The 14,498-nt window shown below is 39.8% G+C and overlaps 1 protein-coding gene across 1 annotated transcript in view; it reads left to right on the forward strand.

Moving 5' to 3' along the window:
- Positions 1-642: 642 nt before the first annotated feature.
- LOC120418867 (GPI ethanolamine phosphate transferase 3) overlaps positions 643-14,498 on the forward strand; it is a 31,493-nt gene continuing 17,637 nt past the window's right edge. The window contains exons 1-2 of the mRNA XM_039581402.2: positions 643-985; positions 1,072-3,070. Coding sequence (XP_039437336.1) covers positions 806-985; positions 1,072-3,070 — 2,179 coding nt within the window. The 5' untranslated portion in view covers positions 643-805. The remainder of the gene's footprint in view (positions 986-1,071; positions 3,071-14,498) is intronic.

Raw genomic sequence — 14,498 nt, forward strand, 5'->3', positions numbered from 1 at the left:
TTTTACGGTACAGTTTATGTCGCCTTCAAATTTCGGCGAAAAAAATGGCCTCCCCAACTGCGTTACATAATAAAAGAACGCATCCTTATGGAAATAGAAGTGCTATAAATAGGCAAAAATGTCAATACTTATATCTAGCAAAACAATGCCAAAGGGCCGTTGTGGGTTTGTAAACAAAGAGTGTATCCCTTTCATGCCAGATGTAAACATCATCTAGCGTGATTATATTGAATTGAATATATTATATTGAAGAAAAAAATGATTGCAACTTTGATTTGATTGCAATACAACTCTGAAGTTTTTTTTTTTTTTGAAAAGGTCCAATAAACCAAATTTTAAGTTTTTGCTTTTTGGGTGTTTTTTAATACCCCTGACTCGAGGCGGTTTCAAAAACACTCAAAAAGCAAAAACTGAAAATTTGGTTTCTTGGACCTTTCCAAAAAAAAACTCCAGAACTGGACTGCTGTAAAAATTTAATTTAAAATACAAAAGCGTGTACAAAAGTTAATAACAAACTTTACAAACCACCCTGTGCTCTCCAACTCGAAAAAGACCCCTATGCAGAATCCACCTCCAAGTCAGCTGTGTGCGAGAACTGTCACGGCAAACTTTGTAAACAACAGCTCTTGCATCGATTTCGTCAACGCGCAGCGCTGTCTTTTTTTGCTCGTTCCGCAGGCCGCAATTTAATTTATCTAAATTATCACTTATTAGATAAGCCGTCGCGGTTTAGTCAGTCGTGCTGCGATCGCCCCTAATTCAAGAAGACAATGTGCTAAGGGGGTTTTAAGTGAAAGCTCGAAGAATGGCCAAATCGTGGAACTTTGTGTTTGTGCTCGTGTGGCTGTCGGCGATTCTGGGCGCCGGAATTCACCTCTTCTCGAAGGGGTTTCTGCTGACGCGGATTGCGCAAACCGACTACAGCAGTTGCGTCCGGTACGAGGACATCCGGTGCGGCACCGGCGGTGGAGATAACGGTGATGGGGTAAGATTTATGATCATTTTTTATGTTTTTTCTTTGTGGGTGCGGGGAGATAAGGTGGTTTTAATTTTTTTTTCTTTTGGTTGCAGGGTTCCTGCAAGGTGGAATCGATTCTGCGGGATGTGAACCAGTCGGCCGGGATTTGTATGCCAAGGAAGGGCAAGGTTATTCTGCTGGTCATTGATGCCTTGAGGTACGACTTTGGGGAGTTTGATTCTTCGCTGAAGGATCCTTTGCCGTACCAAAATGGACTGCCGGTGCTGGAGGAGCTGAGGAACCGCTTTCCGGACCGTACGCGTCGGTTGAAGTTTGTGGCGGATCCACCGACAACGACGCTGCAGAGGCTGAAAGCCATGACGACGGGCAGTTTGCCGACGTTTATCGACATCGGTTCGAACTTTGCCTCGCCGGAGATTAACGAGGACAACGTGGTGGACCAGTGGAAGCGGCACAATTTGTCGACCATCTTTCTAGGGGACAGCACGTGGACGGAGCTGTTTCCGGGCCGGTTCAAGCGAAAGTATGACTATCCGAGCTTCAACATTCACGACTTGGACACGGTTGATTCGGCGATTGAGCGACATTTGCCGAAGGAGATCGGGAAGAGCGATTGGGACGTGATTGTGGCGCACTTTTTGGGTGTGGACCACTGTGGCCACCGGTACGGACCGCTTCACGGGGAGATGCAGCGAAAGCTGAAGGAAATGAACGATGTCATTCGGAACGTAACGGAGCAAATGGACGACGAAACTACTTTGGTGATTATTGGAGATCACGGAATGACTCAGACCGGTGATCACGGAGGAGAATCATCCGACGAGGTCAACGCACTGTTCTTCATGTACTCGAAAGGCACGCCACTGCTGAGTGAAGAGTACGACGAGTACAACAAAACAATTCAGCAGATCGACCTGGTTCCACTGCTCTCAACCCTGCTAGGAGTTCCAGTTCCCTACTCAAACCTAGGACAGATCAACTTCCAACTGCTGCCCGACGTCAAAGTAGACTCCTTCCTGCGCTACCAACTTGCCCTGCTCCACCTCTGGCAGAACGCTCGCCAAATCCAAAACTACTTCCAACAGTACGCCGAAGCAAACCGCGGAACGTTCGCCGTCGACCAACTCGACGACCTGGACAACAAATTCCTGATGCTCACGCAGCGCGTCAACACCGTCTACACGGAGGCCGCCTTCCAGAGCTTCTCCCGCGACCTTCGCCACTACCTCAAAGACATCCTCGAAAGCTGCCGCGAAATCTGGGTCAAATTCGACGCCCAACTCATCTCCCACGGCTTGCTCGTCACCTTTCTCTGCTGCTTCGGCATCTTCATGCTAATCGCCAACTCGAGCGCCCACCAGCTCGCTCAAATCTTCAACGGAACCACCATCTACTACATCGTAGTGCTCACGTTCATGGCCGGAACGTCCGGATTCTTCTTCCACCGCGATTTCGGCCTCACCTCAGCCGAACACGGCGCGCTCTTCTTCGCCTCGGTCGCCTCCATCGGCATCCTCTTCGTCCAAATCATCAAAAACTGGACCAACATCACCGAAAACATCAGCCAGCAGAAACGCTCCAAAAACTTCATCACCCGCATCTCGTTCGCCTTCACCACGTGCGTCTTCTTCTCAAACAGCTTCATCGTCCAAGAGCAAAAGATCCTCTCGTACGTGCTGGTCGGCTTCTTCCTGCTCGCAATCTACAACGTCCAGAAAAACAGCCACTTCAAAATATCCGCACTGCGCTGGTCCGCCCTTTCCAAGTCCACCTTCGTGAAACTGCTGGCGCTGGCGTTGCTCGGAATCGCGCTGGTTCGCATCGCCGGCGGGTACTTCCGGTGTCGCGAGGAGCAGGGTGACTGCACCGACTACCTGGTGAAAGCCCCGGAAGGTGGACGGCGCAAAGCGGGTCCGGATCTGGTGCCGGTTATCGCGCTCGTGTTGTACGTCGTTTGTGCCCGGTTGTATTTGAGATCGTGTGGAAATTTGACGGGCAATGGGGTGAATGTGTTGTTGGCGCGGTACGGACCGACCGTCGGGGCGGCTTGCGCTTGTGGACACTTTGTGCTGGCGCGGACGAATACCAAAGGTGAGTTGTTTGCTTGTTTTTGTTTTTATTTTTTCGTTTGGGAAATTTTCTTATTCCAGTTTCAGCGGTGTTGTTTTAAAAAATGCTCGGTGATATGACATTCTTCTTAAAATTTACTAAAACTGCTGAATGGGATGGTCGTTACTCAGAATCGTAATCTATATCCTAAAAAAAACTTTTTTTTTTTTTTTTGTTTTGATCCTTGGGCATGAGTAAGGATCTTGTCGCCGCTAGCGGGTTGGCTCAATTATAAAATTAAATATTGATAATATTACCCAATTATCCGGCCAACACTGTTAGAGAGAACAGTGTTAGAGATGGTCCCAGGGCTTAAGTAGGAGTTCATTGAAGCAAATAGTCTCCCCTCCCTTTTAAATTGAAAAAATGAACTCTGAAAACAAGCGCTTACTCACAATAAACAGATGCCTCTTCTAGGCCTGTTAGGGCTGCAGAAAACATAGATATATAAGTATATTATAAGCTGTGTATTATTTTGATATGTCAAAATTTCCATAGAGTCTCGGTCAATCAATAATGTAATGACATCGGACAAAATTCGTTAATCTGTTGAACTAACGGTTGACGGATTATGGTTGTATCTACCATTGTTGCGAATCGAGGGTCTACTGGAGCCTTGACGATCAAATGAAGCCCAACATTTCAAAAGGGCGCATGGGTTTTGTGAACAAGAGTGTGTCTCCTTCACTTAAATGACAGTTTACATAAGGTATTATAGAGATACACTCTTGTTTGCAAAGCTTGTGTGCCCTAATGAACTGGAATGCACGAAATAGTCGTCTTAATGACGAGTGTTCAACTTATGAACTGTTCATTTATGTTTATTGGTTTTTGGAAGCGGCAAGGCTGGTTTAAAAAGGTCCTTTACCTTATTTGGCGTTGTAATAAAACATTTGAGGATTTGAGATTAAATTTACATTCAGGCAGTTTAGTTTAGGTTGTTGATTAAAATGAGTTAGGTTTCCGTAGATGAATAATTGGATTTAAATTATTGGTTGATTTGGTCAAAGTGTCTGTTTCTATTTGTAATGTACGACAGGACTACTGACAGACGCGACAGGTCGGCAGTTAGTTTTCATCTTTTGCTCTCTAGTATTTTTTTTATTTCCTTTAAATTTGGAATACATCATAGGTTTCTTTTGTATAGATCTCCGATTAGTTACATTTTCTTATTATATTAACTAATAATTTAATTTATTCCGGGCCTTTTTACTTTGAATCACAATTTAAGATTTTCTTTATTCAGTGTTAAACTTCGATTACCGTAACTGCTCATGTCATCCAAGTTCTTACTACTCACACCAACACTAATTTTCTTTCACCTTCCCCCTCCCGATCCCCTATATCTTCCGGTGTTGTTCATTTTGTATGCAATGCTAGTTCGGCCACTACCCTTTTTCCACAAGAAACCGAACTTGGACTGACTTGAGGCCGCGCCTCCACCTTGCTCCGTAAAACGAAACGAAAACGAAGATACTGCTGTCCTTTTTCTTCTGTTCTTTTCCAACCAGTTCCAGATCAAGATCGAGAAATAAAACCAGAACAACCAAAGAAAGCAGCTTACACCAGAAGGAAGGAAGACGAACACTAAAAGGACGATGAGAAACTACAGCGTCTGCGTGATGTTCCGGATGCGGCTGTAAGCGATTGAAACTTCAACCTGGGGATCGCCAAGGCATGTAGGCCATCAAGCAATTGCAGCTCCCGCAAAAAGTGCCTTTTCCCAGTGCAGTGATCGGTAAGATGGGTATTACCCAAGGTATTACCCATCATCAGGTATGTGACTTTAGTTGTCTTTATTATTTATAGTCGGCTCACTGGTTGTCAATGTCTCTATGTATTCCTCCTTCTGTAGAAGATTTATTTAGTTCTTCAAATTTCATTTTTCGATGCTTTCTTTTTTCCATTTCTCTTTATCCCAACTTTTCTCTATTTTGACGGTCTATCTGATTTTATTTAAACTTTCTTTTTGTTAATATGATCTCAATGACGATCACACCTTGCTTAGATTTTCTAATCGAATCGGCTTTTGGATTCTTATTTTATCTGTCTCGATGGTCCCTTTAGTTATTGACAACCAGAGATTCGACTCTTTATATTTTTCCTAACTTTACAGGTTATATATACAGTAATTTCCATTAAAAAAAGTTTTTCTGGCATTTTCCCTTATAATTAATTTTGCGTTTATTGCTTTGTTGGAACAGTCAAGTTGTCAATCAGTAAAAGTCCGTTAGCGTATGGAAAATGTACTCCGTTTGCACGTGCTACTTGATCCTGGTTTTGGGAGTTTTAACAGTTTTACTTTAAACAGTTAGAACCTTCAAAACTAGTTTTGGGTTGCTCTTGCAGACGGGGTTTTTATGACACTGTGGGGAGCGGCGATAGAGAACGAAATATCAAATTAGAATATTTACAACAATACACACACTAAATCAGGGACTCAATACTCGGTAAAAAATTTACCGAAATTACCATGTAAAAATCAAATTTTACTGAAATGTCAGTTAAATTTAGAAAATATACTGAGCTACGGTAAAAAAATCGCTGAAAGTACCGTACTTCAGTACTTATTTCACTGAGCTACTCAGTAAACCCTAGTTTTCGGTAAATTATTGGTACTCGGTAATTTAATTACCGAGTACTCAGCTAAAAACCTTGTTTTTTAATGAAAGCTCAGTAAATTTTTACCGAGTCTCTCAGTTGAAACTTATGTCATCATATGCTGTCATTTTTTTATTTGGTCGCTGTTGTCGGACATTTCTCTGAGTACCTTCAGAAAAAAGTAATTTAAAACTATAAATTGAAACAAAATAACAGGTATTTGTCTTTTTTTAAGGAAATTAAATTATTTACTATTTGGAATAATCTTTTTACTTTCAGCTCACATCGAAGCTTCATCTTTTGAGCCGTTTTAGAAGGAGCTGGTTTATGTCGTCATTTTTGCTTTTGTTTAATAATCAAGAAAAAATAAGTTGTGATGTTATTGTGAATGTACGTAGGCATTGTTTGTAAATAAATTGTGTCGTCTTTTTGAATAAATAAAAAGAAAATAAATTCAATTCACATAAAAGCATTACCGTAAGCACGGTAAAAATTCAGAATATGTACCGAGCAAACGGTCATTTTTTACCGAGGTCTTCTGTAAAAGTTCAAACCATCTGTCAGATTCGCGTTTACTGAGCTCTCGGTAGTTGAAACTTTTACCGAGCTATCTACCGAGCACTCGGCTGTTGAGATTTCGGTAAAAAATTTACCGAGTACGGTAAAAAAATCTAAGTGTGCACACTCTCACATGCACAATCTCATTATAACCTACCCAATCATGTCCTCTTTCCCCGCTCCCCATGGGGTGTAAAAGGCACTTCACAGGCTAACACATTCATTACCTTTCCTTGACACAACCGGACTTGGACTGACTTGATCCTAGCTGTCCCACCTCGCTCCGCAAAAAAAAATCTTTAATTTTCCTGTAAATTTATTTGATTTCCATTAAATTAGTAATATATCCTAGGTTCCTTTTGTATAAATCTCAATTTAGTTTTTGATTGAATCATAATTTCAGATTTCCTTTATTCAGTGTTAAACTTAGATTACCGTAACTGCTCATGTCATCCAAGTTCTTACTACTCACACCTACACTAATTTTCTTTCACCTTCCCCCTCCCGATCCCCTATATCTTCCGGTGGTGTTCATTTGGTATGCAATACTAGTTCGGCCACTACCCTATTTTCCACAAGAAACCGGACTTGGACTGACTTGAGGCCGCGTCCCCCACCTTGCTCCGTAAAACGAAAACGAAAACGAAAACGAATACTTTTTTTTTTTTTTTTGATAACTTTACAGATTTGTACTTCAATCATTTTTTTTAAGTCAATTCCAAAAATATTTCACTTTTTCTTGTTGACGAAATTCACCATTTTCAAGCATATTCTTGTTTTTGAATAAAAGTTTTCTGTTAGTAAAAAAGTTTTAATTTAAAACAATCATCAAAAACTCAATCAAAAATTATAAAATCAAAACATATAAGTATGCCTATAGCAGCCTTACTTACATAAAATTAAAAGTGCGCTTGGCTTAGTAGGCCCAAAATAGGGACAAATACCCTATCTAAGATCCAACTTCAAAAAAGTGTATTGAGCAATTCTCTACCAAAACCGGAAATGGATTTTATTTGTATTTTTTGATTTGGTTCAAACTTTGTGGGGGCCTTCTCTATGACCAAATAAACTATTTTGTGTGATTGGTTCATCCATACAAGTCTCCATACAATTTTGGCTGCTGTCCATACAAAAATGGTATGTAAATATTCAAACAGCTGTAACTTTTGAGTGAATTTTCTGATCAATTTGGTGTCTTCGGCAAAGTTGTAGGTATTGTTGAGGACTTTTGAGAAAAAAATAGGTACACGAAAAAAAATGCAGATTTTTTAATCAACTTTTTTTTCACTAAAGCTCAATCTCCCAAAATATGTAATTATTTATTTTCGAGATTTTTTGATATGTTTTAGGGGACAAAAATCCGCAACTTTTGAGCCATAGAGAAACATGGTCAAAAAATCTGCCGCCGAGTTATGAATTTTTGAAAAAATAGTGATTTTTGGAAAAAATCGAAGTTTCATGCAAAAACAAGTTTGACATTATTTTTTAATGCAAAATTGAATTTGCAATCGAAAAGTACTTTACAGATTTTTTGATAAAGGGCTCCGTTTTCAAGATATAGCCACCGAAAGTTTGAATTTAGCGAAATATTTGCAGTTTTTCAATTTTTAAAAATAGTGACCATAAGTGACCTTTTCTAAAAATATTTTTTTTTAAAGTTCAGAAAATTTGCTATAAAATTGTCTAAGAGACATTGAAGATTGGGCCTCGGGTTCCTGAGATAGAGCCGCTTAGGCCGATGCAAATATTTAAAAAAGTTTTTTTGTCCCTCGGCCCTGGCCGTGGTCAAGGGGGGGGGGCAAAAAAATAAAAAAATATAAAAATTTAAATAACAAGCCATAGTCTTCACATTTAAATGCAAAAAGTGTTTTAAAATGCATTTTACACTAGTTCAGTTGTTTTGCAATCATCATTGCAAAATCTAAGATCTGACAAAAACAAAAATTGTATCGAAAAAAAAGATTTTGCTTCGAAAATTTTCCAAAAATCTTTAGATTTTTTAATAAACCCAAACATGCTAAAAATGATTTTAAACGCAGAAGAATGTATTTTAATTTGATTTCAGCTGGTTGCACTTGAATTTTCATTGAAATTTTGAAGTTTATTGTAAAATTTTTTTTTTTTGCCCCCTGATTTTTCGGGCCAATTTTGAAGGGGGGGGGGGGGGGTGACAAAAACTTTTAAAAATATTTGTACCTGCCTTAAAAAAAAATAAAAAACGAAAATTGAAGTTTTCTTAATCTCACCAAAATAACCCACCATTTTCTCATGACCATATCTCAGCAAATAATGGTCCGATTTTCAATTTTAATGCGTGAAAAATTCGTGAAATTTTCCGATCTTTTCGAAAAAAATATTTTGAAAATTTTTAAGTCAAGACTAGCATTTTAAATGGGCGTAATATTCAATGCTTGGCCCTTTTAAAATGTTAGTCTTGATTTAAAAAAAATAATCATGAAACGTCATGAGAAAATGGTGGGTTATTTTGGTGAGATTAAGAAAACTTCAATTTTCGTGTTTCTTTTTCATAAAGCGGCTCTATCTCAGCAACCCGAGGTCCAATCTTCAATGTCTCTCAGACAATTTTATAGCAAATTTTCTGAACTTTTCAAAAAAAAATATTTTTAGAAACGGTCACTTATGGTCACTATTTTTAAAAATTGAAAAACTGCAAATATTTCGCTAAAATCAAATTTTCGGTGACTATATCTTGAAAACGGAGCCCTTTATCAAAAAATCTGTAAAGTACTTTTCGATTGCAAATTCAATTTTGCATTAAAAAATAATGTCAAACTTCGATTTTTTTCCAAAAATCTCATTTTTTTTCAAAAATTCATAACTCGGCGGCAGATTTTTTGACCATGTTTCTCTATGGCTCAAAAGTTGCGGATTTTTGTCCCTTAAAACATATCAAAAAATCTCGAAAATCAAAAAATACTTATTTTGGGAAATTGAATTTTAGTGAAAAAAGAGTTGATTAAAAAATCTGCATTTTTTTTTTCCGTGTACCTATTTTTTTCAAAAGTCCTCAACAATACCTACAACTTTGCCGAAGACGCCAAATTGATCAGAAAATTCACTCAAAAGTTACAGCTGTTTGAATATTTACATACCATTTTTGTATGGACAGCAGCCAAAATTGTATGGAGGCTTGTATGGGTGAACCAATGACGCAAAATAGCTTATTTGGTCATAGGGAAGGCCCCCACAAAGCTTAAGTCAAATAAAAAAATAAAAAAAAATAAAAATGGTCGAAACCGGCCGATTTCGTAGAGAGTTGCTCTATTATTATCACTTAAGGTGCAAGTAAATGTGGGGGATTTTCGAACATGGTAAGGTTTTTTCTCAAATCTTTTTACATGCAAAATTCAAGTACTCTTTGCTGAACATTTTGCACTAAAAAAGTTTTTGAAATTTTTTTGTAATGCCGGGAAACTCTCTTTGACAACTTTGACTCAAAATATCTCCTAATAGTTGTTAGAAAAGGTACCTTTTTTACGACATACGAAATTCGAGCAATTCATCCTCTACATTTTGTTCTTTGGGACCAAATCTCTAGGATGAATAGGTTTTGAGAAACTCTCTTAGACAAATGCAAACTTTTGAAAATTTGCATCATTTTTGGTGTTTGTTTGTTTGTGTGTGCGCGCATCTCATGGCCTGCCTCCAACGCGCGTTCACAGCCGCCCGCCGGCAGCGCACCTCGCTGGTCAGCAGGAGTGTTGTTGTTCAAGCCATGCGTGACTTTACTGATGTTGCGCGGTAGGAGAAGTTTGGTGATAAATTAATAAATATTTTTTTTTTTTTTCGTTTTTGTTTCTTTTGATAGATTATGATGTAGTATATTGTATAGTATATTTTTTTAAATGTTTTGCGCATGTGGTGTGGCCAGCCAAACAAATGGTTATGATTTCTAAGCGCTTTGGATGAAAAAGCATGGGAGCAAGCTTGTAATTATTTTCAAAAGGTTGGTCATCCATGAACCCCAAAACCTTTTTTGGACCGATCTGGCCACTTTGGAACCTGTTCCCGGTACTCCGGTGAAACCCGGAATATGGCAAATTATGTGATTATTATGGACCCAGCCATTTGGGAGTCAAAGTTCATCATTTTCAAAAGATAGGACATTCATGAACCCCAAAACCTCTTTTGGACCAATCTGACCACATTGGAACCTGTTCCTAGTACTCCGGTGAAACCAGGAATATGGCAAATTGTGTGATTATTATGGACCCAGCCATTTGGGGGTCAAAGTTCACCATTTTTAAAATATAGGACATCCATGAACCCCAAAACCTCTTTTGGACCGATCTGACTACTTTGGAACCTGTTCCCGGTACTCCGGTGAAACCCGGAATATGGCAAATTATGTTTTATTATGGACCCAGCCATTTGGGAGTCAAAGTTCATCATTTTCAAAAGATAGGACATCCATGAACCCCAAAACCTCTTTTGGACCGATCTGACCACTTTGGAACCTGTTCCCGGTACTCCGGTGAAACCCGGAATATGGCAAATTATGTGATTATTATGGACCCAGCCATTTGGGAGTCAAAGTTCATCATTTTTGAAAGATAGGACATCCATGAACCCCAAAACCTCTTTTGGACCGATCTGACCACTTTGGAACCTGTTCCCGGTACTCCGGTGAAACCCGGAATATGGCAAATTATGTGATTATTATGGACCCAGCCATTTGGGAGTCAAAGTTCATCATTTTTGAAAGATAGGACATCCATGAACCCCAAAACCTCTTTTGGACCAATCTGACCACATTGGAACCTGTTCCGGTGAAACCCGGAATATCGCAAATTATGTGATTATTATGGACCCAGCCATTTGGGAGTCAAAGTTCATCATTTTCAAAAGATAGGACATCCATGAACCCCAAAACCTCTTTTGGACCGATCTGACCACTTTGGAACCTGTTCCCGGTACTCCGGTGAAACCCGGAATATGGCAAATTATGTGATTATTATGGACCCAGCCATTTGGGAGTCAAAGTTCATCATTTTTGAAAGATAGGACATCCATGAACCCCAAAACCTCTTTTGGACCGATCTGACCACATTGGAACCGGTTCCTAGTACTCCGGTGAAACCCAGAATATGGCAAATTATGTGATTATTATGGACCCAGCCATTTGGGGGCCAAAGTTCATCATTTTCAAAAGATAGGACATCCATGAACCCCAAAACCTCTTTTGGCACAATCTGGCCACTCTGGAACCGGTTCCTGGTACTCCGGTGAAACCCGGAATATGGCAAATTATGTGATTATTATGGACCCAGCCATTTGGGAGTCAAAGTTCATCATTTTCAAAAGATAGGACATCCATGAACCCCAAAACCTCTTTTGGACCGATCTGACCACTTTGGAACCTGTTCCCGGTACTCCGGTGAAACCCGGAATATGGCAAATTATGTGATTATTATGGACCCAGCCATTTGGGAGTCAAAGTTCATCATTTTTGAAAGATAGGACATCCATGAACCCCAAAACCTCTTTTGGACCAATCTGACCACATTGGAACCTGTTCCGGTGAAACCCGGAATATGGCAAATTATGTGATTATTATGGACCCAGCCATTTGGGGGCCAAAGTTCATCATTTTCAAAAGATAGGACATCCATGAACCCCAAAACCTCTTTTGGACCGATCAGACCACTTTGGAACCTGTTCCCGGTACTCCGGTGAAACCCGGAATATGGCAAATTATGTTTTATTATGGACCCAGCCATTTGGGAGTCAAAGTTCATCATTTTTGAAAGATAGGACATCCATGAACCCCAAAACCTCTTTTGGACCAATCTGACCACATTGGAACCTGTTCCGGTGAAACCCGGAATATGGCAAATTATGTGATTATTATGGACCCAGCCATTTGGGAGTCAAAGTTCATCATTTTTGAAAGATAGGACATCCATGAACCCCAAAACCTCTTTTGGACCGATCTGACCACATTGGAACCGGTTCCTAGTACTCCGGTGAAACCCAGAATATGGCAAATTATGTGATTATTATGGACCCAGCCATTTGGGGGTCAAAGTTCATCATTTTCAAAAGATAGGACATCCATGAACCCCAAAACCTCTTTTGGACCGATCTGACCACTTTGGAACCTGTTCCCGGTACTCCGGTGAAACCCGGAATATGGCAAATTATGTGATTATTATGGACCCAGCCATTTGGGGGTCAAAGTTCATCATTTTTGAAAGATAGGACATCCATGAACCCCAAAACCTCTTTTGGACCGATCTGACCACTTTGGAACCTGTTCCCGGTACTCCGGTGAAACCCGGAATATGGCAAATTATGTGATTATTATGGACCCAGCCATTTGGGAGTCAAAGTTCATCATTTTCAAAAGATAGGACATCCATGAACCCCAAAACCTCTTTTGGACCGATCTGACCACATTGGAACCGGTTCCTAGTACTCCGGTGAAACCCAGAATATGGCAAATTATGTGATTATTATGGACCCAGCCATTTGGGGGTCAAAGTTCATCATTTTCAAAAGATAGGACATCCATGAACCCCAAAACCTCTTTTGGACCGATCTGACCACTTTGGAACCTGTTCCCGGTACTCCGGTGAAACCCGGAATATGGCAAATTATGTGATTATTATGGACCCAGCCATTTGGGGGTCAAAGTTCATCATTTTTGAAAGATAGGACATCCATGAACCCCAAAACCTCTTTTGGACCGATCTGACCACATTGGAACCGGTTCCTAGTACTCCGGTGAAACCCAGAATATGGCAAATTATGTGATTATTATGGACCCAGCCATTTGGGGGTCAAAGTTCATCATTTTTGAAAGATAGGACATCCATGAACCCCAAAACCTCTTTTGGACCGATCTGACCACTTTGGAACCTGTTCCCGGTACTCCGGTGAAACCCGGAATATGGCAAATTATGTGATTATTATGGACCCAGCCATTTGGGGGTCAAAGTTCATCATTTTTGAAAGATAGGACATCCATGAACCCCAAAACCTCTTTTGGACCGATCTGACCACTTTGGAACCTGTTCCCGGTACTCCGGTGAAACCCGGAATATGGCAAATTATGTGATTATTATGGACCCAGCCATTTGGGAGTCAAAGTTCATCATTTTCAAAAGATAGGACATCCATGAACCCTAAAACCTCTTTTGGCACAATCTGGCCACTCTGGAACCGGTTCCTGGTACTCCGGTGAAACCCGAAATATGGCAAATTACGGGGTTATTTCAAAACAATTTTGGATCCAGCTATGTGGGTGTCAAAGTTCATCATTTGCAAAATATAGCTCATCCATGAACCCTAAAACCACCTTGCACCGATCTGGCCACTTTAGGACCGATTCCGTTAATCCAAACCTGGAATATGACAAATTACGGAATTATTTCAGAACAATTTTTGCACCCAGCAATTTGGGTGTCAAAGTTCATCATTTTGTCGGGCATCCAAAAACTCCAAAATTACTTTTGGATCGATCTGGTCACTTGGTGATTGGTTTTAGTAACTCCGGTGCAATCCAAAATATGAAAAATAACGGGATTATTTCAGAACAATTTGGGACAAGGCAATATGGATATCAATGATCATCATTTTAAAGATCAAGCTTATTTATGATCCCCACAAATATTTTTTACCGATCTGGTCACTTAGGGGCCGATTCTGGAAACTACGGTGAAACTTGGAATATTGAAAATATGGGATTATTTCAGAACGATTTTTGACTAGGCATAGGCAAGATGGTTGTCAAAGTTCATAATTTTCAGGACAGGCTCATCCATGATCACAATAACTTGTTTTGAACAGATCTGGCAACTATTGAATCGGTTCCGGGGCTCTTGCAGAAAAAAGTAACTAGCCAATGTAGTTGTGAAATTATATATTATGAATTTTTACACTCAAATTGCCTGATCCAAAATTTCTTTGAAAAAGGGACCAGATTGGTAAAAAATGATTGTGGGGATCATCAATGAGCTTGATTTTAAAAATAATGAACTTAGGCACCTATATTGCCTTGTCGAAAATTAATCTAAAATAAACGCGTCATAAGATATATTTCGAATTGCATAAAAGTTTCAAGAATTGGTCCCAAAGTGGCCAGATCGGTCAAAAATGATTTTGGGGTTCCTGGATGAGCTAGATTTTGAAAATTATGAACTTTGACACCCAAATTGCTGGGTCCAGAATTGTTCTGAAATAATCCCGTTATTTGCCATGTCCTGGGTTTCACCGGAGAACCAGGAAC

The sequence above is a fragment of the Culex pipiens genome, chromosome 3 (assembly GCF_016801865.2).
Source record: "Culex pipiens pallens isolate TS chromosome 3, TS_CPP_V2, whole genome shotgun sequence".
Lineage (NCBI taxonomy): Eukaryota > Metazoa > Arthropoda > Insecta > Diptera > Culicidae > Culex > Culex pipiens.